At 37.4% G+C, this 26,542-nt stretch overlaps 1 protein-coding gene across 2 annotated transcripts in view; it reads right to left on the bottom strand.

The window, feature by feature from the left end:
- Window positions 1-24,598, bottom strand: part of LOC145670030 (uncharacterized) — a 57,520-nt gene extending 32,922 nt beyond the window's left edge. Inside the window, exons 1-4 of one of the 2 annotated variants that reach the window (XM_081738375.1) lie at window positions 24,472-24,598; window positions 14,178-14,277; window positions 7,426-7,563; window positions 1,099-1,361 (exon numbers count right to left, since the gene is read on the bottom strand). In XM_081738375.1, the coding sequence (XP_081594501.1) occupies window positions 1,099-1,361; window positions 7,426-7,563; window positions 14,178-14,199 (423 nt within the window). In that variant the 5' untranslated portion in view covers window positions 14,200-14,277; window positions 24,472-24,598. Of the gene's footprint in view, window positions 1-1,098; window positions 1,362-7,425; window positions 7,564-14,177; window positions 14,278-24,307 lie in introns of both variants that reach the window. The other variant, XM_081738378.1, reaches the window with a different exon arrangement.
- Window positions 24,599-26,542: the final 1,944 nt, after the last annotated feature.

Raw genomic sequence — 26,542 nt, 5'->3', positions numbered from 1 at the left:
AATTTCAAAATGAATTTTCGTGATTTTTTCGTGACCTTTCTTTCCCAAACCATAAAATTTATTAACATTCCGAAGAACGAATTTGGATGCGAATTGGGCCGAATTTTCATGCATGCGATAGAAGCGTGTTTTGCTTGCGATTTGGTAGCATCTAAAGCCGACCATATAAATTTTTGGTAATGATTTTTGAAGTTTTATAGAACAAAATTTACCAGTCTATCCTTATATTTGTACACAGAAAAGAAATCGTGACTCAAAAGCTAAATTTCTTGACTTTCATGACCGTTTTCTGATTTTGTGACTTTTTCATGAGTTTCGTGACCGATAGACACCCTGAAGTAGAACTTCCGCTGTGTTCTACGGACTAGTAACACACTGAAACGTATCAAGAATGCGTCTCGCATATTTTTATTAAAATGAAACCCGTGATATGGTTCAGTAATGAATGTGGTGGAATTTTCGTTAACACCAGTTTTATCTTTTCGAAGTATGACTGACGAAGGAAGTAGCAACGGCTTCTCAAATATTTCCATAAATTTATTGCCTAGGCATATTAACTAATAACTGTTCATTAACACACATTACAGCTGAGCAAAAAGTGTACATGAACAACAGGAGATACATCGTTAGAATTTGCGAAGCAATTACTATCCATTTGAGAGGAGTGTGTATGTGTAGAAATTCGATATGGAGCTAAAGTCGGACAAAGCTCAAGAGGAAGGAGAGGGTGCAAAATATGGTTCGCGATAACTATAAGGGGTCTTTGCTAGCTGTAAATAAATCTATAAAATGTTCAGATCAAGTCAACTTATATCCCAACATAGCAAAGATTATAGAGGTAGTAATTTTTCCCCTCCACTTAAGATGATCATCACAGTAATACTAGAAATATCAACAAAACTAGATAAAATACAAGAAATGACAGCTTCGGTGAACACAATGTTAAGGACTACTCCATGCATATTTTACGTACCTCGATTTTTCCGACTTAACTATGGTACAAAGTACTGCCAGCATTAAAATAGACATCATTCTAGTACAGAGAACGAATTATTGACTAAGGCGTATATATACATAATCGAGAAAAAAATTCTTTACCTTGGTAGTAACAAAATATATATCTGACTGATACTGAAAGGCAACTAAATTTTGTTCTTCTGCTCCCTTGGCTGCTCTGACGAACACCATCCAGTTGCAGTATTTTTCGTCATTTGTATTCAGACAAACTGGCTCCTTTCCTTCAACGAACACCTTGAATTCCAGTTGCCCTTCAGATGCATTGAATGACTTCACTTTTCTTCCTTGAAGAGGACCGAAACGCGTTCGTTTTTTAATAGCTTCTTTTGCATAGACTGAAACACCTGAAGGAAGGACAGGAAATAACAGTAACTCTCACCAACAGGTTTATTACACATTACAATAAAAAAAAAAAATCCACTATGAAAATACGAGGGACGTTCCATATTGATTTACACTTTCCTTTTTCTTCTTCTTTCAGGGTCCACCATTGAACTCGCCATTACAGTTGGAATGAAGCAGTACTTAGGTCTACCTTCATGTGGAAGAACAATACAAAGAAGTGTAATCCCTGGAAACTACAGTACATTTCATCAACAGCTCTAAGTACGTGAGCGAACAACATGGAAGGTGATAAGCAAGGGCAGCGCTGGTCAACGTAGTTTCTGTGGAAAGAAGGTGTACAGACTGTAGAAATTCATAAGCGATTAGTGGCAGTGTGTGGAGATACACACCATCATGCAAAGCCGTATACAACTGGGTGGACGGCTTGAAAAGTGGACGCACATCAACGGAGAAGGGAACCTTCTGGAAGGAAAGTGACTGTGACAACACCAGTGAACATTTCAAGAGTGGAGCAGCTTATTCATAACAACAGGTGCATCACGTTCACCGAACAGGAGGCGGCACAGGACTTGCCAGAATCACTCTGCAGCGCATAGTGCACGAACACCTTAAGATGGGTAAGGTGTCTGCCAGGTGGGTTTCCAAATCACTGAATGCAGCATAAAGACAACAGCGCAAGGACGTAAGCAGTGATCTGCAACGCTACGCCAGAATCCAGAAGGCTTCATGTCCAAACTCGTTACTAGCGACGAGACCTGGCTGCACTACCATGAGCCAGAGACCAATTTCCGCAGTCTGTATTATCCAGCGCTGTCCTTGCTGATCATCTTTCTTGTCCGCTCACGTACTTACAGCTGTTGGTGAAATGCACTGTAGTTTCCAGAGATTACACTTCTCTGTATTGCTCTTCCGACTTAGGATTTATATTTCTGGGGTCTCGGCATCTAAGGCCATTTAGCCTATCACGTTTGAGGGATGACGTCTCTCGGCGAGCACACTATCCGGGGAAAAGGATGGAAGAAGGAAGGAAGCGGCCTGGGACCTATACGTTAGTGCCCACCCCGGCATTTGCCTGGTGTGAATGAGGAAAACTTAGGAAAACCTCATTCAGGGAGGCCTGAAAAAGCGTTTTACACTTTTTCGACCGACTGCCCCCACCGGGAATCGAACCCGGGACTGCTCGCACCGAAGGCGAGAGCGTTAGCGACTACGCTACGTGGGGCTACTGCTCTTCCGACGTCAGACCTAAGTACTACTTCCTTTCAACTGTAATGACGAGTTCAATGGTGGACCCTGAAAGAAGAAGAAGAAAAGTAAAGTGTAAATCAATATGGAACGCCCTCGTATAGAGTATATAGTGTAGGCTTAACCTCGAATTCATTTTCGTTAATAAAAATAAAAGTGGTGCACATGACTCCGTGTTTCGCTTCCAGTATAAACACGGAATCTGCGGGTTGATTGCTGATATCAGGCAAATGAAAGGTTATTTGTATAACTAATTGTGAAGTTCCGATGTTGAAAATCAGAAATAAGAGTGATGGGAGCCAATGTGTTGTTACAATTTTAGTAAAAATACCAGCAAATGTACTCACAACAGGAATCCGAATATACTCAATACAAAGACTCAAAAAATTCGGGCACCAAGTCATCATCACAACCAAAAATTTGAGTCTGGCGTCCAGCTTTTTGTGACGTTAACATTTCCAGTAGTTCTGATTCTTATGCTCTTGTACGAATTAAAAACAAAGTACAATAAATTCATTATATAGTTCAAAGAATCTAATACATCTTAAAGCTTCAATCATATTTAATTTCACTGCATTACGAGTATTGCCTACTACGAGGGCCATTCCAGAAATAGTCTGCAAAGCGCTGGGAAATTGTTCGTACGGCTGTTAACAATACTGTTGTGTTTGTTATTTCACTTACTCCCAAACAAGCCTGCGCGTAACTCGCTGGGACGCTCAGTCTTGGCTTGGCAGCCGCTTGGCGCTACCACTAAGTGCAAAGTTCGCACAGTTAGACCTATTCGGTTTTTGAACACAAAACGCGTTAAACCTACTGAAATCCATCGCCAATTGACAGAAAAAAAATGAAATCTTTGAGTTTTACGTCCCACGGTTATGCCGGTGAGGCTAAAGGAGACGGTGATGATGAGTAATGAATGAAATGGTGGAATGAAGAAAGTGGGAGGAAACGGGAGAACCCCGAGAAAACCCACGCACACGGTGTTTGTCCACCACAAAGTTCACTTGGCGGGGGCTGGGATCGAACCCGGGACCCCAAGCACCAGAGGTGAACGCTCTACCACTGAGCCACCGCGGTCCCCTATGCCAATTGACAGAAGCGTATGGCGAGTTATGCATGGATATAAAAAACGTCCGCAAGTGGCGTAGGGAAGATTCAGGTCGTAATGAAATTCACGACGTAGAAAGAAGCGGAAGACCGTCAACTTCCGACGAGACAGTTGCGAAGATTGAGCAAAACCTGTTTCCTGAGCTGAAAGAACATTTGGTTGGATCGTGTTTCAGCAACGACGAGATGAAAGATGATCAGGGTTTGAAAAAACCCGGGCTTTTTTGAAAAAGCCCAACCCACCTGGGCCCATATGGGTTTTTTCGGGTATTTTCGGGTTTAATTGGGTTTTTTCGGGTTTAATTGGGTTTTTTCGGGTTTAATTGGGTTTTTTCGAAATATTTCAATGTCTTTGGGGTAAAAGTGTTAAAATGTGATTTATATTTCAAGATTGTCATTGTCACAACTTCCAACAATTTTCTTCTTACTGCTGTTTTGAAAAAAATCGCCGCCATTTTGAAATTTTACATTCGATCGCCGAGAAAATCTATACAGCAAATTTAGCATATCTCGTGCTTCCACCGTCAAAATTTCAACTTAAAAGACTGAAAATTGCACTTCGTAGCGTGGATACTCGCTGTTTCGAAAAAAATGGTCGCCATTTTGATTTACGTTGGTATGCCGCCAAAATCTATACAAGAAATTTAGAGTGTCTCGTGCTTGTATTCTGAAAATTTTAACTTAAAAGGCAGAAAATTGTACCCTGTAGTGTGTGTGGTAGAGGCAGACAAACGAGTTGAGTTGATTTTGTGTTTAACGTCCCTTTCAGCAACGAGGCTATATGAGACGGGGCCTACTGATCAACGTGGAATCCGAACCACATGAGCTCCCTCCGGGAAGCAAATCCGGGTCCCACGCCGAAGACGCGTACACTAACCGCATAGCCATGAAGGAGCTCGGCAGACAGACGAACAAATGCAGATCAAGTCATTCAGAAGCCTGACTGACGTTCGCCAAATATGAATACCAAAAGGGGTCTATTAATTTAAAACAAAGATACAATTCATGTTGTATGGAATAAATAAATGTTTTAAAATGTCTTATATGAAATTAACATCTTCCAGCGTAAATAAACCTGCCATATTTTCTTCATGAGAATACGGGACACCTCAGATCCCCCTCTCCTCAACTTTCCAACACAGTGCAATGAACTGTAGTCTGGTTATGGACAAAAGTATAATAGGCCGCGGTGGCTCAGTGGTAGAGCGTTCACCTCTAGTGCATGGGGTTCCTAGTTCGATCCCAGCTCGCGCCAAGTGAGCTTTGTGGTGGACAAACACCTTGTGTGTGAGTTTTCTCGGGATTCTCACGTTTCCTTTTACTTTCTTCATTCCGTCATTTCAATCATTCTCATCATCACCGTTACCTTGAGCATAGCACGCATAACCGTGAGACTAAAACTAAAAGATTTCATTTTATTTAATTTTTTTCAATAATATAATAGGCGAAAGTCCACTAAGCAGTAGCTGCTTTTCTCTTTTAGTACCCTGCAATTAATTGTATAGACTGAAGATGCCTAAAAACTTAAGATGTGCTATAAAAATGCTTTACAGGAAAACAATATGCAAATTATTTAAATCAGTGGTACAATCTACTTTCAATATTTTTCGCGCGTTTAGCAATATTATTTACATGGATGTATCTGCCAAAATTACGTTCGTTAGTTTAATCTGATGAAAAGCTGATTTTTCTCCTTGTGTCGTGTATAATTGTCAGGACCAGATTTACATTTTTCTAAGACCTGGACGAAGCACAATTCTGTGCCCCTAGCCTCTCAAAAAGATTATAATTCTTGTTAACTTATCTAATGTGTTGCTGAAGAAAAGGTTAGTCATCTTCCCTGTATGTATGTTCCGGAGAATATCCGAGTATGCATCAAGTGCAATGGAAAAAGTAGCATTGCAAATTTCGCTCGCTATCAAGTTGAACATGGTGGTGTTATAACTTCCTCGAAACTGTTACATGCAACAGCGTACTGTTCATTCACTAATTACAGGATTCCCAGCCAATGTTAGAATTTTTGTTTTTTACTTTTCGAATAAGTTGATATTGATAGCAGAAATGGAACGGAGTTAAAATACGGGACATTTCCCTGTCCCGACTAAATTTACGGGGACGCGGGACACTCGAGCCCAAAAACGGAACATTCCCGTTTCTTACGGGACGTATGGCAGGCTTAAGCGTAAAATAAATAGTTTTATTGTTGAAGTATTCATTTCCGATCCTTCTGCGTTTAATTCGGGAATTTCTCGAGCACTTCTTTCACGGTGTGTACATCAAAACTTCCACTAGTACGGAAATTTGAACTCAGCACTTGAAATAGTAAGCGTCACATAGTCCTCGGAACTCCGAGCATTAAGTTTCTTAAATTTGACAAGAATTTTTACGCTATTGCTGGTGTTGATTCTACAGAATACTTATTTGAAGAGTAGCAACAAATGACTGAATTAAACTGTTATTGTTGGAAAACCAAATTTTAGTTGAAGAACCTTGTGTTTTACATCAAAGGTAAGAAATAATACTAATAGTTTTACTAATGTATTTACATATGTACTATTAGTACCGGTACCTATGACGAACTCGTCAAACGTATGATGATAACGTCCCTCGGTGTCGTCAATTCGACGAGCATACTATTCACGGAAAATATTTTCTAAAGTACAAAATTGCTTATTTTACTTCAAATAGGCTATAAGCATAACCCATACATTAATTTGTTCTATAACTAACTCAAGCTAAGGTAAGTTTTTTTTTTTTTTTTTTTTTTTTAATTCATTTAGTGCATTCAGAACTATATAAAGGTCTTATGTTGAATGTTGTTGTATACCTTAACGTGAAAGCCTCTAATTCGCCCAAGGAAAGTCTAAAACCTGATAAAAATCACTTACAATGTGATCACCTTAGTTGTATCAATAATATACTAACAAATAGGTCAAAAACCCAGGTGGGTTTTAAAGTGGGTTTTTTCAGATGGGTCCAACCCGAAAAAAACCACCGGTTTTTTTCGGGCTGGGCCCACTTGGGCAAACCCTGGGTTCAATGTTTCCTCAACCACGGCGGAGCTGGTATGACACGGATATACATCGACCGAAATGTCGATTATGTAGAAAAATAGATAAATATACAAGCTTTAAAATGAAAATGAAATCTTTGAGTTTTGCGTCCCACGGTTATGCCGGTTAGGCTAAAGGATACGGTGATGATGAGAGATGAATGAAATGGTGCAATGAAGAAAGTGGGAGGAAACGGGAGAACCCCGAGAAAACCCACGAGCACAGTGTTTGTCCACCACAAAGTCCATACGGCGCGAGCTGGGATCGAACCAGGGACCCCAAGCAACGGAGGTGAACGCTCTACCACTGAGCCACCGCGCCCCCAAGCTTTAAAATGGTTTGAACATATTTAAAATAAACTTTTCTTTACCGTCGTATATCGCCTTATACACTGGTGAGAAGTGATTATTCTATTTAGAAGACGCTTATTTTTAATGAGAGATCAAATAAAGTACGAGATGACATGAACTACAAAAATACCTGAGAGATAACAGCATCGTAGTTTCGTTTTGAAAGTAAAGCATGTGACTAGATTCATTAAAACACTTCAAGTATTAACACATTTGAAGAGCAGAGCGAATTGGCCAAAACTTTCTTCCTCAGTTAAAATTAAATAATAATTAATTAGATAATGTAACTAATGCTGCAGTCTTACCTTGTTCCTCTTGTTTTAGCGCTAGTAGCTTAGGCAAAGACTGTCTCGCTCGGCTCAAAACGGGACTATCAGGAACAATTAACAATGGACCATGCTGATTGCATTCACCAGCGTTACTTTTCTCACAATCCTCACACCCTGAAAAACAACAAGTATTGCACAAGTGATTATTTACTAAACAAAATAATCTAGTAAGCATAAGTTACTATGTGTACACTTACGTTGAAATCGGAACAAAGAAAAAAATGTTAACAACAAAAGTTTAGACAAAAGCCCATGTGCCACAACTTCACAAATATCTTCTTTGGAAGGGAAAATTCAGGAGTTGAAAGAAAAGTTGAGACGCTTATAGAAAACTTTTCTATTGCCTCTTTTGGGTTTCACATCCCTTTTTAGTATCGTGGCAATATAAAATGTGGATCTACAGATTACTGGGATATCCGAACATGAACTCGCACTTGGAATCAAACCCATGTCTCCCTCGGCGACGAGGGCAACGTCATTTAGCTACGGGAGAGCGATGTACAAGTAAAAATCTGCTCGATATGTAAATGTTAATTAAGGGCAATAAATTATTACTGAAAAAATTTCCATTAATAATTGTTGTAGTCATCGATCAACGTACAATAGCGTATTTCATACACCAAATATACAACCTTGATCTAAAAGTTCCCCGAATCACCACCGTGTGGCACTCTAGGTCACCTGATTTCACTTTTCCTTTTTTGTGGGTTGAAATACCTGTCAGCACTATTTCCTCCAAATATGAATATCCTAGTTTGCCATTTGTGAAAGTGGCGCAGTGCTGAGTACATCTGTTTGGGTGCATGTTTCTATTTTTGCAATGGAGTTAATTTTGCAACAACGAGTGTGTATTAAATTTTGCGTTAAAAACGAATTCAATGATGCAAAGACCTAGGAAATGTTGGAAAAGTGTTTTGGCAATGATGCTCTAAAATAAAAAGTAGTTTACCAGTGTCACGAACGCTTTACGTTTCGCCGTGAGTCAGTCGAAGATTATGAACGCAGTGGCAGGCCGTCGACATCGAAAACCAACGAGAACATCGATAAAGTGAAAGAAATGTTGGCAGAAAACCGTAAATTAATAATCAGAGAACTAGCAGATGAACATTCCTTACGGATCCGTTCAAAACATGATAGTGAATGATTTTGGTTTGTGCCATGTTGCAGCAAAGTTAGTGCCGAAAGACCTGAATTTCATGCAAAAAAGGGACCACGTCAATATCGCCAAAGATATGGTTTGCAAGGGTGAATCCGACACAACAAACGCATCATTACTTGAGACGAGACGTGGGTTTATGAGTAGCTATGACACGCAATCCAGACAATAGGCGGGCGAGTGGCGAGCACCCAATGAACCAAAACTGAAAAAAACACGTAGTTTTCAATCGAAAACGAAAGTGATGCTCACGGTTTTCATGGACTACAACGGTGATGTATTTTTGCCAGAAAGTCCGACAGTCAACAAGGAGTAAGATTTGGGCGTTACGAAGCGTCTGCGTGAAGCAATTCGCCTAAAAAGAGAAGATCTCTGGACAAACAACTCGTGGATTGTGAACCATGACAACAGCGTCGCACAATACTATCATTATCCGCGAGTTTCTCACCAAAAACGACAACGAATACCATTCCGTAGCCACCGGATTTGGCTCCGTGCTACTTTTTCCTGTATGATCGACTGAAGAAATCTTTACGGGAAACGCGTTTTAGCAGCCGAGAAGAGAAAATAAGAAAATCGAAGACGGCTCTGATGGACGTACCAAAAATCGAGTACTACGTATGTTTTGAGAACTGGATCAAGCGCTGGCATAAGTACGTTGCAGTCGATGTGGATTACTTCGAAGGGGACAAAATCAATTTTCAAGAATAAACTTGTATTTTTAATTTTGTAAATGAATTCCGGGAACTTTTTGATCCAGGTAGTATACATAATATGAAACGTTTTTCAGAACAAACAACAACACCAACGTGGCATTAGGAGCTGCTAGTGAGAGTACCACTAAAGAATTCTGAAAGGAGGGTATCCTTGATAGTGAATACGAAAAACATACTCGCTGATATTGGTTTCACATTCCACTTACAAAATAGGTGAAGGTAATTTGTCAATAGGTGATACACGATGTGAAACATAACGTCACTAGTAGGCATGAAGAAAATGAACTTTTACATTAATCAAAATTAAAACAAATAAAAATAAAACTAACTTTCCTTCTATACACAGTTTTACTCCATTTTTACCGAAAGAAAACTGGTGAAAATCACAGGAAGGTAATTCAGGTAATAGAGGTGGTAATACTCTATCGTTATGTCCTACATATGTTCAATAACTTCTATATGCAAAATATTGAATGCGGCAATATACAATATTAGCTAAATAATGTAATCTGTGTTTTGCACTGCTATGATCTTCAATATATTTCTCTTAATACAGTAATTCAGCATCAACTGTTCCCGTTATTATGTCAGTTGTAAAGTCACGTAACCAGTCACCAGAAAAAAAATGATTTTTTTAAGTTTAGTCTCACTGTTATGTCCTTTGGGTAAAAGAGGCGGATGATTAGTGATAGTGAATAATTGCGTAATTAACTCTTTATGCTCTTCACCAGGAATCGAACCCAGTACCACGTGCATCAAAGGGATACGTGCTAGTCCCTTGACTAGTGGGGAGGTCTCCACTCACCGCAAATTAGCCCTACACAGAACAACAGACTTGAAAAGCAAGCAAGGTTTTCCCGCGCTAAATATTAGTGGAATGGATAGATAGTGCACAGAACACGCACAACCGTAGTAAGAAGAAAGAACCCGGGGTTCATTTCGTTGTCATAACTGGCTATTTCCGTAATGCAATCTAGCTTTGACAGCAAAATTAGGGAAATTAATATTTCATACACGTAACGTTTGGAGGTGATTCCTGACACCAAGTTAAAACAAAAAGTATAGATCAATCAGGGTGCACAAATGCTTGCTTTCCGAGCTATAGACTACCGAAAACATGAAAAAACGAACTTTAAAGGTAAATAGCTCCAATACTATGGGACCTACTGTAGTCGGGTCAAGACTTTATTAAAGAACTAGTATATGACCTACCCAAATATCCATGTTTCAAAATTCTGAGGTGCTTCAGCAACAATTTTTATAGAGGTAGTTGGTGAGTACTTCAAATTAAATGCCCGCAGCCAAATTCCCTTTAAAAATGGTTGCGTCAGTACCTTAGAATTTTGAAACATGTATTTCTGGATAGCGCTCATATTAGTTCCTAAATGAAGTCTTGACCCGACTACGGTAGGTAGCACAGTTTTGGAGCTATTGACCCTTAAAGTTCATTTTCCCAATTTTTCGGCAGCCTGTAACTCCGAAAGGAAACATTTGACACATAGGTTGGTCTATACTTTTTGTCTTATCTTGGTGTCAGAAATCACCTCTCAAACGTTGTCAGTGTTGTTTTGAAACACCCTGTATATAACAAAACTGAAGGGATGTAACCGCTTTCCGGATCTGCCCCCTTCTGTCTTACCAATGAGTATTTTCAGGAGACCTGAACTTACTTGGTTGAGACACTGAAGAACATTTCCAAAAATAGATTACAGAACTTTTCCGAAATTGCCCGTCGGTCTCAATAATGAGATGAGCATTAGGTACTGAGAGGCTCAATTGTCTCGTCTTGAAATCCTCACGGACGATCAGATGGTCGTTCAGACCACAGCGCACACAAACACTATTCATGCATGTAACGAAAAGGCATGGAGTAAGATGACACTATGCTTATTTATTAAAATACTATAAAAAAAATAATGTAGAGAAACGATCACAACACTCAACACTGAATATATATATATATATATATATCATTATTTTCACTAATGAAATAACACTTCGCTTTTTCAATACATTATAGCCCTTTTATCACTATATAAATATTTAAAAAATCATGATTGAGATTTCACTATAGATGCTTTTCTCACACCATCAATGCACATGGGGGATTAGCACTATGGGAGTGACACCGGAATAATTCCACGAAGTAATTTGTAGCTCCTGCACAAATCCACAAAATTGACGTTAGTCTTCAGCAAAAAATGTAAACCGTTGTCAAAATAGAATGAAAATGTTGGAGGACGCGTTTACAACTGATAAGCACTAGGTATGCGAACCTTGGACTTCACTGATTGGGGCTAGCCATAACTAGGTCCTTGACTGGCTAATAACGTATGCACCTTAACATAATGCGATGCCCAATGCAACGTACGTGGTTGCTGCTTCGAAATACGGAGTAACACTCCTTGAACTGTAACGTTCGAGATCCGAGCCGGATTGACCAACTGGTCAATGTTGGCAGTTCATTATCAAATGCAATCAGGTTGCATCACCTGTGTGTACATGCAAATTGAATGTCAAAAGAATTGACGTTAATTTTCAGTCCACTGGCCACGACGCACAAGACATTGCGATAACTTGGTTGTGGGAACGTTCAGATAACGAACTAGCTGAGTAATATAATTGTCGTCACTCTGGCGTTCGGGCACTTGGTTTGCTCTGGCTCGCAGTATTTCCATTAATGACTGGAAGATACATTTAATTCAGTTCCAAATAACCAAAGAACATAGTCTTTGCGTATTAATAAGTGAGGAGAAGCTTTGTCGCTCACTAAAACATTCTCGGTGAAAAAACGTTTCAGATATATATAGAGTGAAGGAGGAAAGACTCCTTTGTCCTATTGTGTGGGAAAGAAAACGGTTCCCACCGAAGAAAGGGATTACGCAGAAACAAAGTATAAATCGAAGAATAAATTTTGTCCTTCCAAAATATACAGAGCGTCTACAAAAATAACTTCTATAACCTGGTGACGGTTATAGGGACATAAAAAATATTGTAGTAAAAAAAATTGAAAAGGTTAAATATGCGTTGTACAAGCGGTCTGTATAATTTGAACTCTGGTATTATAATCACATTTTTTAATATGGACTAGCCAGTACTAAAACTTTGACTACATTGAAACACAAACTTTCAACAAATGTATTAATGGGAGTTTGCATTTAATTTTTTCCAACGTCTAATTTGTACTAAAGGTGATATCACATTACATTTCATACTAAAAATGTCAACTAGGAAAGGGTTGGATGCCGTAGTATTAACATTCACATGGTGTGCCAGAGACTCAGCTTCAATCTCCATCTGAATCTCCAGTTGTACACTCATGTCCAAAATGATTGTCGCATATCTATAACTGTCTTCTTGTAAGAATATAATTTGATAATGATTTTACAGGATATTGATACTATATGTATAATCGATAAATGTATATTTGTGGTAAATTTCATAGGAAAAGAATTATAAATGTGAAAGTTACGAGTGAAATAAAATGTTGCTAAATGGACAATAAAATTTTATTTTCGTTTTATTGTTCTTATTTGCTGCTCTCTTGGCATGAAATTTGCCATATATATATAGGTCTTTGCCGATTACACACATACTGACACTGTAAGAAATACCCGGCGAATTCGTTATTAAATTATATTCCTACAACAACATATTTATAGACATGCGATAACAATTTTAGACATGAGTCTACATTTGAAATTCTTTGAAACTCTGTTAAATTCACTTGTTCCTCCAACTGAACTGTCATCTTTCTTAACGCAGACGTCAGACTTGTGCAAGGACTGGAATTTGGCGTCACTCTGCAGCACCGAGGTGATGTAAGACATGGATGTACAACTTAACGTGGAATTGGAACCAAATGAGATCCCGAAGGGAATCAAAACCTCGTCTCCGCGCCGAAAAACACTTACATATCTGAAAGAACGTCACGAGATTGACGCATATATCAAAACTACATATAAATATCCAGTATCTTCGCTTTGAAAGACCCTATTATTACCATACCAAATGCTTTCTTATCCTATGATCTGATCATTCCCCCTGGAAACCTATGTTGTTCCCCACAGCATCCCTCAACAATTACCTAACCCATCTATATAGCATCCCAACGCATGAAGCCATCTATTCCCTATTTCTTCACTGTTATCATCCCAGTTTTCATTCTCTGCAGAGACTTAATTTTGCTTACCTCATATTTACAACCTTAAAAGAACTGTTAAGTTGCCTACCGCAGTATTGTATACCGAAGACTCCCTAACCATCACACATTTAATTACGGTATTATTTTTGGGTATGTGTGAGTACTGAACGATAACTTTTGATCTTGAATATAACGAGATTTAAAGTGCTGGCCTCTGTATGATCACACAGTAACCGCGAGATATAAAGTCCATTTACTCCGCAACCAATAAAGGTATACGATCCTGCTTTATACATACCGGTGTGGAAGAATACAGGCTTTCTTTGTAGCTAGGTAACTCAATTTTCAAAATTTTGGGGATCTCTCTTTACGTAGCAACTCAAAAAAAGCCCTACTGATACCCTAACTGAATTTTCTTTGCAAAAGATGAATTGCAAAAAATAGCAATAACGACTATATTTTTGTTAGTTTCTGCGGGATAGACTCACTTTTGGATATAGGGTTTAACTCCTTATTCAGTATGATCTAATTTCCTTCATTATTGTTGTTATTATTATTATTATTATTATTATTCCCCCCTTTTTTGTCATTCAGCTAAGAATTCACGGACAGGGTTAACAGCCTGAGTCACCCATATTAACATTAAAACACAACTTTCGAAGTACGTGTTGGACTAATTACAAATTGGAAACGTGAAATAAATGATACTTACACAGATTGGAGTCATTAAACATGTTATGCCTGATAGATCCAGGCTTCTATCAGCACACTGGTTGTAAGGAACAGCAGTATATATCATCCATATTCCTCATCTGTAAAGAAAACGTTAGAAATTCAATGAAAAATATATATCACCACAATCTTAATTTAGATTCAATCTGTCGGTTTGAAATGAAATGAAATTTTTGAGTTTTACGTCCCACGGTTATGCCGGTTAGGCTAAAGGAGACGGTGATGATGAGAGATGAATGAAATGGTGGAATGAAGAAAGTGGGAGGAAACAGGAGAACCCCGAGAAAACCCACGCACATGGTGTTTGTCCACCACAAAGTTCCCTTGGCGGGAGCAGGGTTTGAACCCGAGACCCTTAGCACCAGAGGTGAACGCTCTACCACTGAGCCACCGCGGCCACTCTGTCGGTTTGAAAATATCTAAGATTAAAGAAAGGAATTAATTTCTCGTTAGCTACGTAAGTCAATATCCACATTAAAAACTCTTTTTAAAAAAACACTATACCCATTTGAGAGGAAAGGTACCAAACCAAGCACCTAATTTTCATTACAGTACCGGAATTAGGCTACATCAAATTCATGAGCAATCCCATGCAAGTAATACTAACATAAATCCGTAACTTACGATATTAAAAGGATAAACTGATGTTCTGCTATCAAGAACAAACATTACATTATAATTGTTTCACTGAATTCTAGAATCATATTTTTATCTTTTATACACCGGGCAGGGATTTGAAATCGTCCACTTTCACGTTGGGGGTCCTGATAATCCCCTAATTATCGTTGGGTAATGATTGATACCTCGTTGGAAAGCTTGGAACACTGATTCTAACGAAGAACACATGTGCAATTCCCGCCCTATTCGTAGAAGAAACGAATAATACTAAAAAAAATTATGAAAAAATAAGAATTTGGGAGCCGTGGCAACCCTGTCACTCTACGCTGACAAAATGAAGCTAATGTGTAGGCAATAAGCTTTTGACAATAATATAAAAATGGTAGCGATTGCTGCAATACAAAGTGAGATAAAAATTCACAATAAAATTCCTATAAAAACGCCCTATATATTATTTTCTAAGTTGCTGCAGACCTTCATACTGAATTTGACATTCCCCCTCCCTATAGTACGTTATATGTACAGCATTTCTTTCATTATTTTCCGTAGAAAGTAAAGAAACAAGAATTATGCTTCTAGACCAATTCAGTGAAAAGTTATCTTGTCTTATATGGAACCACCCACATAATAAATGTAATTTACATCAAATAACACTCAAAATATTGCCTAACTTTGGCCTACCCCTACTCCTCTCATATAAGCAACAAGTACTTTTGCAGGGTATATTTCATTGCTTCACATACCAATCTTTATGACTGTACAGCCAAGGGGAAATTTCCTCCCCAAAAAACCTGATGAATGAAAAAAAAAAAAAAAAAAAAAAACGAACTTTACCCTTTCCCTCTCCGCCGTGGTACTCTCAACGTACACTTATGTCCAAAATGACTGTCGCACATCTATAACTGTCTTCTTGTAAAAATATAATTTGATAATGATTTTGCAGGGTACTTTTAATACTGATACTATGTGTATAATCGGAAAATGTATCTTCGTGGTAAATTTCATAAGAAAAGAATTATAAATACAAAAATTAGAATGAGTAAAACAGAATGTTGCTAAAGTTGGACAAGAAAGTTTTATTGTTCTTATTTACTATGCTTTTGACACATACATGTCTTTGCCGATTATAGACATACCAACATTGTAAGAAATACCGGGCAAATTCGTTATCAAATTATATTCCTAACAACATATTTATAGACATGCGACAATAATTTTGGACAGTGAGTGTACATAAAACGCATACCGGCGGCAAGCTTCATTATCCTTCAGGAATACATTGATACCAAAATTATTTTCTTAGCCTAATTAGGGGCTGTGCTATTAAGGTTTAAAGACTTGGCGTAGCAGTTGCGTCCTTCGGTATTTAAAGGTTAAGGGATTAAGTGAATGTTTTCTCTAGTTTCTCTGATACACGAAACCAGTTAAAATTAACGTGAACGAATTCGAGTTTTAGTCCGTTATAATAGTTACTACTCAATAATTTCTTAAATCACTAATTGATTTACTTTTGCACTGATGTTCACCGAGTTACACGTATAAGTTACATCAAGAAATAAATAATCAATGACTCATAGAAACTCTCATTGTTAATGTATAAAGAACGGCTAAAACTTAAGTTCTTTCATAGAAATAGCAGCAATTCTTTTTTCTACATAAACAACCAGCTTACCAATGGGACTTAATGTTTTTTGGAATCCCTGCACCGAAAGTACAAAATGTATTTACGATATGTGTTAAAATGGTTAACAAAGTCACTGGATAAGTTTTTGACGTTGTACAGAGAAAACACACGCAACCATTGAAGTAAGTGTTTCACTTACCTCCTTAAAATTAGATTAAAAAGGAGTGAATTACTGTGTTTAAATAAATATTTTACAATCACAGTTTATGGTACAGCTATCAGCTAAATTATATTCCTTAGCTTACAGGTAAAACTAAATGTTTTGCACACCTGAAACCTAAGTATTAATAATGCTAAGTAGTCTATTACTATGTATTCAAACTTGTGTCGAGATGTCGCACGTTTATTCGTGAATATCTAATGTGATCTTCCAGGATGTCCACTAAAATTCCAAAATGAAATTTCGTGACTTTTTCTTTAGCAAACCTTAAAGTTTAGTAACTCTCATGAGCGATTTTGGGTGCGAATTAGGCCGAATTTTCATGCATACGTTAAGAAGAGTGCTTTGTTTGCGAATTGATAGCGTCTAAAGACGACCATTGACGTTTTTTGTAGTGAATTTTGACGTTTTATGGAACAAAATTTTCCAGTTTGTACTTATATTTGTAGATAAAAAAAAATCGTGACCCAAAAGTAAAATTTCTTGGCTTTCACGACAGTTTTCTGATTTCGGGACTTACAAAATAGTTTCGAGTCGAGACAAGATTTGAAGTTGTATCGACTCGAAACTATTTTGTAAAAGTGATATCTCGTCTCGATAAATGTATATGTTCCTATTACAAGAATTTTCTCCCGTCTCGAATCTTTTCGTAAAAATTATGTCTCGTATCGTCTCGAACGTATACCTAGGGTGATAATTAAATCAAATATTCATAAAATTAAGTTTATTATTCTATAAAGCAAAGTGTTCCCGGTCGATGAGTGTGTAAGCTCGTTGTCTTGTAATCAAGGGATCCGAGGTTCGATTCCCGGTGGAGATACGAGTGGTTCGGATCCCACTTTAAACTGTAGACCTCATCGTTAGGACGTCATTTTCATCTCATGGAAGGCAACAGCAAACCACCACGGGTTCACCTTTCACAGGGAGCTGACCATAGCTCTGTAATAATATAATGAAGTAAAATATTCTGTTTAACGTCCCGTGATTATGCATCGAGGCTAAGGGAGACGGTAATGGTGGAATGAAGAAAGTGGGAGGAAACGGGAGAACCCGAGAAAATCCACCACAAAGCCCACTTGGTGCGAACTGGGATCGAGCCAGGGAGCCCACGCACCAAAGGTGAACGCTCTACAGGCTACCACAGCCTGTTTCGACGCAGCTTAATACGTCTGTCAGTCACTGGAGCACAGCACGTTGTTTCTTCCGGAAACTACGCTAGTCAAACCATGACACAGCAACCGAGACATCACACAAAAGACGAGGTGCGTAGTGTCGTTCGATTCTTGTATCGCATGGGGAATAAACAGACAGAAATTCTTTAAAAACTGATACAGGATTATGGATAAAATATGATAACACGTGAACAAGTGTACAAGTAGGGTCACGCATTTTCCAGCAGAAAACTTGATGTGCCGGATGAAGAAAAAAGTGAAAGACCACTCTTTATATAGGGGACACGGTGACTCAGTGGTAGTCTCTAACACTGAGCCATCGCAGCCCCTTGTAGCTCTGTCATAATTAGGAACATTTAACGTCCGAATCTTACCTTTTTCTTTAGTAGGTAAGCAACCTCATGGTAGAGGTCTGCACGAGCTCGGGCCGTTAATTTTTAAATAAACAATCACATTTCTCGGACCTTTTCAGGCGTAATACAACGATATTTATCGGACCATTCTTTCTGGAGAACTTTTAACACACACCTAAATTTGTAACTTGAGACGCCCACACTTAAAATCACTGTGCAATTGAGAGAAAAGCTAACTGTGTAATATAGAAAAAAAAGAAAAAAAAAACTAAAAGTAACAGAAATAAATATGCTTAGCTTGATTGTGAGTGAAAATACTGAATTAAGGAAAAAGGGCATTGGGAACAACCTGTCTTGGTTTTTTCTTAAAGACAATACCAATTTATATTATATGAAAATTTATATCTATCTATCTATATATATATATAAAGATAATTCATAGTTAACTAAATGTAAACAATAACCTTTATTTCCTTGTTGTCTCTGAATCATGAAACCTTTTAAACTGCAAAATTAAACATCTAATTGTTGTAAATAAAAAATACAATTTTGCCTTAATTATTAAGTTTCTGTAATTCGGGCTTATTTCGGGATCATTTGATTATCACATGGGGTCGGGCCTAAATGCTAAAACCTATTTCTAACTCGGATCGGGCCTCACATTATTAATTCACGGACGACCCCTTACACGCCTTCTGAAGAGAAAATTTCTCTTTCTCTTATTATTTTTTCATTGGTACGAACCGGCAAGAGAATTTTTCCAATTTATTAAACCAATAATTTGCGACAATACGATGCGGCAATGCGACTGAAGACGGTGGCATTCTTTCCATAATCTCACCATATACACAAAATACTAAAGTAACAAACTCTTAATTTCTTCCCCAACAAGCCTTCCGCGACCTGGCTTGAGGATGTCATTGCCGAATGTGTGTTTGAAACAGAAATGGACTCGTTGGTAATAAATTAGGCGGCATTATCACAGAAAAAAAAATCCAGTTCCTAAATAGATCAAGGGTGCTCCGTCCTGTCAAAGACAAAATGTGTCCTTGTATACTAACTGCGTCTAGTGCTTCGATTCAATGACCACACTTAAGGGTTGAGAAAGGTCAGCGTAAAGAAAAGCACCTTATCGAAGTTCAAATCAGTGATCTGTTAAAACTGCTGGCATTAGTTTGGCCCCAGTCTAACCGGTTGATTCGTGTTGAAGAAGTTCTTGTTCTCGGAGATGTTTCTCTGTTTTTGAAGTAGTGTTTTTCTTTCGTGTGTTTGCGCTTCAGAGCAGTAGTGAGTATGTGAGGCGCATTATGTGATTATTGTCTGTGAAAATCAAATCATGTCGGGTCCGTCCAAATTCACAATGTGCTCTGGAAAACCTCTTAGAGGGCAGGCCAGAGAAATTGTTTTCAATGTTACAACTTATTTGCAAAATCAGAAAGAGTTACATAAACTTAAGTATAAAGTTGTCGAATCCACAAGCGCCGCCACGGGAGTATCTAAATGGATGGTTTCTCACGTTTTAAAAGAAGGAAAACAGTCGCTGACTAAAGGTGAGCTGAATTTATCTACACCGACAGGTAAAAAGAACCCAAGGAAAAAGCGAATACAAACAGATGATTTTGCTAAATGTGCAATTAGGCGAAAAATTCATGGATTTTACACACTAAAGAAAGTAGTTCCAACATTACGAAAACTAACTAAAGCTATAAGAGAAGACGGCATATTAGATTGTAGCAATGAGTATTTAAGGTGTCTTTTAAGGTCTATAGGTTTAGGTGGGGAAAAATGTCAGTCAAGGAGAAAGATTTTGATTGAAAATCCGAACATTGCTGAGTGGCGTGCACGATATTTAAGGGACCTTCGTAAATACAGAAAACAAGGTAGGCCAATTGTTTATGTTCATGAAACCTACATTCACGCATCACATTCAGTACCAGCGCGTTGGCAAAGGGAAAGTGAAATAGATGTAACACAAACTGTTGGAAAAGGCCACGTCTTATTATTGTCCATGCAGGAGGGGAATTTGGGTTTGTTGATTATGCTCTATTGATGTTCAAATCTAAGAAAGAAAGAAGAAAAAAAGTGGAGATTATCATGATGATATGAACAGTAGAAATTTTTCAAAATGGATCGATGAAAAACTACTTCCTAATCTTCCCGAAAACAGCGTCGTTGTCGTTGATAATGCCAGTTATCACAATGTTCAAATCAATAAAAGATCATCTATGTCTTCACTTAAAAGCGACATGATACAGTGGCTATCAACGACAGAAAAACCTATAAACGAAACCGAAATTGAAGCGGAGAATAGAATAAACACATTGTGGAGAATGAACAAAAGACAATTGTTCTTAAGAATTCAAAGTGTATCTTATGTGAAACAATACGCGATTGACAAGAATGTTATAAACGCGGGGCACACTATAACTAAACTTCTACCTTACCACGCAGACTTAAATCCTATTGAACTTGTGTGGGGAGAAATCAAGAGCAGAGCAAGGCAATGCATTTCCGATTCGCAGGACCCAAAGAATTACTGGAAAAGATAATTAATGAATATTCACCACAGAAATGGGTAAAATGTTGTGAACACGTAAAACAAATTGAAGATTCTTACTTTGAAAGAGACGGACTTATGGATGAGTGTGTAGATGAACTGATAATTAGACTTGGTGAAACCGATTCACTCAGATTCATCAGCCGATACGGACTCAGATGAGTGGGAGAGTGAAACTGAAGAAGAGAAGGAAAACATTTAGAAGGTGAGTTATGTTCTATCGCTTATTTATATTTCATTAAAATTCATTGCGAACTTTTCTACCGTTTTAATTCATATATTACGTTGGTAAGAAATACTCCTAATCATACTTAATTCATTTAATATTCAAAGAGAAAATATTAAAATACATTAAAAATTTAGTGCAGTCAATATACAGCATTTAACACTCAAATGTCGTAGAAAATCCTCAGACCATTCCGCTCCCTCCAGATTGCAACACTGTAAATCGGCATCGTCGCGGAGAAGGGAGTGGGGAAATGTAGGATTAGGTGCGCACAACAGCTAGGCTGCAGCGTTCTGTTTACAAACATTTTTTTTTTACTTATAATGAGAAGTATATTTGGAAGCTGTTATAAAATATTCCGTAGGTCTAATTGCGAGACCAGGGTTAACTGTTGAACTTGATTAAGTTCTCTTCGGTAGTAGAAGTATTTATTATTTTTACGGTTGCAACTCCATTATATTCATCTATATAAATTTTTAGGTAGGCTACGTTGTTATTTTTAATGTATTTTTGATTTTTACATAGCAGTTGGTATTTGGGAGGTTAGGGGGCTTTCCTCCTTTCAAGTGAATAAAAATTCATGTATTTCACTCGCTTTTGCTATAGGAATTGCGACATAATGGTTAGTTTTAGATTTTTATGAATTTTGTTCTTTAACTTGCTGGAGTTGGGAGTATGATGGTCCCTGGTGAAATATTTTCATTTATTATTTTAAACATTGAATATTTGAAATATTGATCAATTTGGAACTATTCTAGGAGTGGAAATTAGAATAGTAATAGATTTTTCGTTACTTAAAAATACTATGTTTAACATAATTAGGGCCACATTCTGTGACCTGAGCAAGGCTTTCGACTGTGTTGACCATAATATATTATTAAATAAACTGGCGTATTATGGTGTAGGAAATACTGGTCTAAATTTATTCAGGACTTACCTTAAGGATCGTAGAGAAGTGGTATGTGTGGGAAGGGAAAAGTCACTAGTTGCACGGGTTCTATACGGTATACCACAAGGCTCAGTACTTGGGACTTCTTTTTACTATAATGGTTAATGATTTACCAAATTGTGTAACTAGTCACTTAATTTTATATGCAGATGACAACATTTCTCAGTGTTAGCCATGACTTGGAAAAATTAGAAGAAATCACAGAAAGAACATTATCTGAAGCAGGATCGTGGTTTAAAACGAACGGTTTTTTCCTTAATGAAGGTAAAACAAAACATTTAAACTTCAGTTTAAGAGATATAGCAACCGAGAACAATTTGGACAGTATAAAATTTTTGGGCATTATTATTGATAACAAATTATCATGGGACTCTCATATTCAATATATTACAGGAAGACTTTCAAGAGATATATTTGATTTTAAAAAATCTGAGGAACCAGGTACCACAGAATTATGTAAGATCCGCATTTTTCAAAGTATCTTACTATATGGTATACTGTTATGGGGAAATGGTAGCCATGTGAATGACGTTCTGTTGTTACAAAAAAAGTTGTGAGAATATTGATGAATACCGAGAATACGTGTCATTGTAAACCATTATTCATAAAACTAAAAATAATGACGGTAATCAATTTGTATAAATATACAATATGTTGATGTACATAAAGGGTAAACCGTCAGAAATACACTACAGGCATGACATACACTCATACAACACTAGAAATAACAGACGTGTCAAGGTACCATATTTGAGATTAACAAAATCACAAAATAGCTACGAAGCCATGAGTGTAAGGTTGTATAATAAATTACCTATAGTTGAGTTGATGTTAGTTTAGCGTCCCGTTCAGCAGGGAGGCGATATGAGACATGGACCTACTGATTAACGTGGAATCCGAACCACGAGCTCCCGCCGGGAATCGAACCCGGGTCTCCCACGCCAAAGGCGCGTACTAAATTACCTATAGAACTGACACAACTACCTATCGGTAGTTTCAAAAATAGATTATATTCTTAGTTAGTTAACACATCATTTTATTCAATAGATGAGGTTTCGAATATGATAATATTTAATTTTTGTAAGGTAATAATATTTAAGTTATGTTATTGTGGTGAACTTTAGTACTTATTGTAGATAATGAACAATCACTATTGCTGTACATTATTGTAGTAAGTTATAATTTGACGCTGTCTATGGCTATGTAGCTGATTCGACAATAAAATTTATTATTATTATTATTTGTGAAGGATTTGTAGCAGGAACGACCATGATTCTTAAACCAGTTCTATTTCGGAGGAACTGGTTCCTCGGAACATTAAAGGAACTGTTCCGAGTAATCTGTTGTTTTTGGAATCGAAATCATTGAACAAATCGAAAATCAATTACCTAATCGTGTAATCTTGCTTGTGCTTTTACTGGAGCATACTTTCAAAACGTCAAGTATTTACAGTCATTTAAAAGGATGTTTAAGTCTCTCAATACGGTTCGGAATGGATGATGTTACAGCTTGGATATTATTGACCATATTTTGTATTTATGAATCAGCTTCTAAATTACGTATCTCACGCTAAAATTTCATAATCTGTCTCTTAATTTTGATATATAGTGATTATTTGTGGGGAGCTTGCAGCTACTATTTTCATGAAACGTAGAAACGACGTGTACAATTTTCAGGGGCACTTATGCCGTTAAGCCCCGCCAGTTTTTCAATACGGCAATAATGACTTATGGATAGGTTAGGATAGTTTGGGTTAACTTAGTTCAGTTGCCTTAATACGTTGGTTTGGCGCGGCGGAGCTTATCGGAACCTAAGTCCTTTTCAGGTACTATATGGAGTTATGTAAGAGAAAATTCTTGGATACTTTCAGTTTTTAAACGCAAGTATATTAGAGGAGTAACATGATAAATGTTGGCACTTTCATTAACTTTGAGCATACAACTAGGACATACCCAAACATCCATTACTTATTCAAATTGAACACCTTAATTGTCTTCGTATACAAGAAGTAGAGAAGGGATTTAAAAATTTATTGATATATTCACTTTTCTTATACTGAGACGTTATCAGTAAATTAGGCTTTGTACCAATAATCATACCTTAGGTTAGCACGTAATTCTAACCAACGTAATATATAAATGATATTCTTTTAACTCTACTGTCACAACTCATGCAATATGTATTACATTTGTTTACATTATATGAAAGCATAATATTTGTCTTTGTTTAAATCCACCACCACAAAATTACCTAGAAGTTTACGAGCTGACTAACTAAATATGTTTCACACGACTCATTTTCACGAACAACTGCATTGAAATACATAACTATCTACTTGATATTTTTTGTTACAATTACATATTTATTAAAAATATATCAAGCGGGACTGACCTTTTCAACATTGTTTTGGTTACGACGCAAGAACCATTAACTTGCACGTGAGTAAATTAAAAATGTCTTAACCAGAAAGCAACAAAGCGACATCACTAACTCATTCTCCGAAATAACTTGTCATTGGTAACCTTATAACAATAATTTTTTAAAGTAATTGATACCTTCTCCAAGTCATTGTTATCTTTCTCCGTCCCATGGTACTCCCTCTGACATTGCATCTAGTCGACATGTTTTGATTGTGAATCATGGGAAAAATTACGCGGGAAAGTTTTGGCCAACAGGTGGCACTAGTAAACAACTTACTAAGCATTGTTACCAACCATGTGGGCGTTTGATAAACAAATTGTTTGATTAGTTTGTATTTGGAAATTTCAGTGGTCGAAGTGAGACGGTAGGCAGTGGTATGCCATACCACCACTGGTTTTTCAGTGATGTAGATATACCGTCTCTGGTATTTCGGTAATCAAGACATACCATCACTGGAAAGTGGATCCTAATATGCCTTTAATGAATCCATTTTTATGGAGTAATTGACGAATAGCTTTGTACGTAAAAGATTTAATTTCTTATTTAGAAATCATTTCTACGTTGTCAACACAGACATTTTTGTTTTTCTCCTACCTTTTGTTTCTAAATTGAGGTGTCTACAAAGAAATTCACCTCTTGCTGCTACGCAAGAACTCGTGTTGGTTGCAGATAAGGGTCCCATGACTTTAAGGAATGTATTGTGAGCCCAATCCAAACAAAAAGTAATGTTTGGAGGCAACTCGTTTAAACTGAAATCGGAAAGTATTGTTATGAGTCCGTCGGGACTTTTTTGTGCCTACAATGATATAGATATACAGGGCCTTATGCAGAGTCGGTTTGACGTATGATTAACCTTATACTAAAGGCCTGAATACTGCAGGAAACATATGTTAGTCGAACTCTTTAGTATGACACTAATCACACTTCAGAACGACTCTGCATAAGGCCCACATAGTTCAGTCCGATATTAGTGAAGGAAAAATATAGTTTACGCAATCAAAAAAAAAAATATGTATATATATGTTTTCATTAAAAAGTATTTTTGCGGCTTTCTAATAATTGGGCCACACTGTGAATATGTGTGCAGTGATTTTGAGCATGAGTGTTCCCTAATATTTATATTTTGGGAGGGGGGATTGCTTTTAGATAATTCAATCTGACATTGTTACTTAATAGAAGTTAAACATTTTCAATATGGAGTTTTTAATAAAAATCACATAGCAACTTTCTTACATGTTTCCCCAATAAATTCATTTATCAGGAAGTTAAAACTCATGACATGAATTTCACTGCATTTCCTAATTATCTTACTACAGCACAATGGGAGGCCAAATTTTTTTCCGTGGGTCTATCATACTCTCCAGTCGATTTGGGGTTCAGAAGTTGTTCCGCGTGAAACTGTTTTAAAATATTCATATAAAATCTGTTTTTGAGCATTTTCATGTATAATTCTCTAAAACATTAGGGGGTAATTTTTATTTTTCCCAGAAAGCTGGAGGCGGGGAGCAAGCCTCTCCATGTCCCTTTATCCGTAGAAGCTCTCTCATGAATTGATTTTGAGTCATTATATAAATAGAAATGCAATATTTTATGGGGCGTTTACACTTAGTCGATTTGCGTTCGATTCAGTTGAATTGACGTCACTTTCATCTTAATCGACCGTGTAAACGGAACTTCAACTTAATCGCTTGTTGATCGAAGGCGACTAATCGACTGGCAACTGAATTAAAAGACGTTCTATTTTCTGTGGTTGAAGTAATTGAACACATCCATCAATCTGATGCGACCTAGTTGCTTCGATTTAGTGGCAAATGCAGCGAGTCGATTTAGTCGTGCGACTAAATCGACTAAGTGTAAACGCCAGTAGTAGGGACCCGCGTTGGCCCGAATGACTCATCCTCACCCTCTTTTACGACCGGGGTGAAAGGTCAATGACCTGGCCCGGGGTCAATGACCTAGGGGTACCTAGGACCACCCCCTCTAAATTTTGGCAGGGGTACCTTGGCCCACCCCCTAAATTTTGGCAGGGGTACATAGGACCATCCCCCTTAAATTTTGGAAATTGCCAAATCTAAAAATTGGGTGTGGTAGCCTAGGACCATAGTATGTACCTCTATCAGTATTGGGTGTCTATGTCGTTCCCTTTCATGGGTAAAAAATTGCCAAAAATTCAAATTTCGGGGGTTTTTGACCTAATTTATCCCC

Source organism: Thermobia domestica, chromosome 2, assembly GCF_964235325.1.
Source record: "Thermobia domestica chromosome 2, izTheDome1.hap1.1, whole genome shotgun sequence".
NCBI lineage: Eukaryota > Metazoa > Arthropoda > Insecta > Zygentoma > Lepismatidae > Thermobia > Thermobia domestica.
Note: the sequence above shows the minus strand (reverse complement) of the source record. Positions and strands in the feature narration are given on the sequence as shown.